The sequence below is a fragment of the Octopus bimaculoides genome, chromosome 13 (genome assembly GCF_001194135.2).
Source record: "Octopus bimaculoides isolate UCB-OBI-ISO-001 chromosome 13, ASM119413v2, whole genome shotgun sequence".
In the NCBI taxonomy this organism is placed as follows: Eukaryota; Metazoa; Mollusca; class Cephalopoda; order Octopoda; family Octopodidae; genus Octopus; species Octopus bimaculoides.
This window is the reverse complement of record NC_068993.1, coordinates 19847605-19849532: the sequence shown is the minus strand read 5'-3', so window position 1 is coordinate 19849532 and position 1928 is coordinate 19847605. Positions and strand designations below refer to the sequence as shown.

General features: G+C 31.6%; 1 protein-coding gene across 1 annotated transcript in view; it reads left to right on the top strand.

Moving 5' to 3' along the window:
* The first annotated feature begins 625 nt into the window (after positions 1-625).
* The window catches only part of LOC106880316 (sushi domain-containing protein 2), a 25307-nt gene continuing 24004 nt past the window's right edge, over positions 626-1928 (top strand). Inside the window, exon 1 of the mRNA XM_014930196.2 lies at positions 626-825. Within this exon, the coding sequence (XP_014785682.2) occupies positions 654-825 (172 nt within the window). The 5' untranslated portion in view covers positions 626-653. The remainder of the gene's footprint in view (positions 826-1928) is intronic.

The following is a 1928-nucleotide window of genomic DNA, read 5'->3' as shown; positions in this document are numbered from 1 at the left end:
TGACCTCTGTACATCTTACTGATTTTGCTAACTCTAGATATCTCAAGTGGTGAATAATGTGATATGATAACTGAGGAGTGAAAACCAATGGATTTGAAAGGAAAAATAGTATAATCATATTTATCAAATTTTATGTTATTATCAGCAGCTACGTACAATGATGCTTCGAGCCCGAGAATACGACTCTACGTGGTCGCTTGATTTTCTAGAAACAACAGTTAAATCTCTTTCATATCGCTACAATAATCTTGAAAGAAAAAAGAACACAGCAACATATTAGGTAGGAGTGCGTTGACGTAATGTAATCGTAAAAAGAATTTGAAACCTATTGAAAATACATCCGTAATAAGAAAAGAAAATAATCATGAGCGTTGAGGAGCTCATAAGAAAAACGAAATAAGGTTATCTGCAACTATTAGGACACTCTTAATGAGAATTGCTTTCTAGAAAAGCAAGTGAGAGAACTCCAAAATTAAAACTGATTAAAATTTTAAAGGTGACGTGTAATGAGGAGTTTGTCTGATTGTACGGTAATGACTGAGTATATTTCGGCCTCGTTATTCCTCCTTAGCGAATAAACAGTTGAAGGATTTGTTATTAATTATACGAGACAAATAAATCTGTATTGTATGTTTTCCTAATTTGTAGCTTCTATGCCCAAACAATTCACCACTCTGGTAGCAGTGGCTATACGATCCCAACGAGAAAGCAACGTTGAAATAAGAATGAGATACCCTCATACAGATGAATATGTTCTTGATATCTCCGTAAACAATGAATATCTACACTTTAATGACGAAAATGGATATGCTCAAATTCACAGACGTAAGAATGTTATTTTTTAAGTTTCTTTTGTGTTACTGTAACTACAACGAAAATCTGTAATAAATATTGTTAATATTTAACCTCATCAGTACACATATACATATATGCAAACATACACATGTACATATACACATAATTTTTCTGTATATAAAGACATACACATAAAAATAAGAAATTCAAAATTCAAACAAATTTACATTTCTAATGTGAGGATAAACACATACAGACATCTGAAATAAAGTTCAGTCAGCGTTGTTTATATAAAAACAGATTTGATACATTTTTTCGAAAATCAATGAGATTTTCAATATTTTCTCATTGAATAAATATTTGTTTTGAAAATCCAAATTTAAGTTACCAAAGGCCACAATGCTGAAGTCTTTGATTCTGATTTAAGATATCAATTAATATTTACACTTACATTGAAACATATTATCAGTTGTCAACTAATTACTGTGTTATGATAATTACTTTAGAAGAAGCTATATAGATTATTGCCAGCGTCACTTACGATTAAAACAAGAACAAGAAAATAATTATGAATATTTTTTTAAAAGTATTCTAATTATAGATCAGTTAAGATGTGGTTATTATTTTGTATTCTTTGCGTTTGATGCTTTTGTCTTTCACTCAGCTTGCAATATTTAATTATCATATTTAAGAAATCACGTATAATTATACATTAATAGCATTATGTTATTGTGGGTGCTGGAGATGGTGGTATAAAAGAACACTAGAAGAGGAAGTGCACTACAATATATAGGTTTGTCGTACACACATTATAGCTCATATTACTTGTGTGGGGTTTCTTTTCTTTCTAATTCTGCATTTGGGGTCGTTAAAAGGAGGAGATTGCTTTACTTATGGTAGGATACGAACAGTTGTCTGGACGCTTTATATTCAGATGAGAAGTTTCAGGCGTGACTATATGGTAAGAAACTTGCTTCCAGACAACATGGTTCCAGGTCCAGTCCCACTGCATGGCACCTTGGGCAAGTGTCTTCTACTATAGCCACAAGCTGACCAAAACCTTGTGAGTGGATTTAGTAGACGGATACCGAAAGAAGCAAGTCGTATATATGTGTATATATATATATATATAT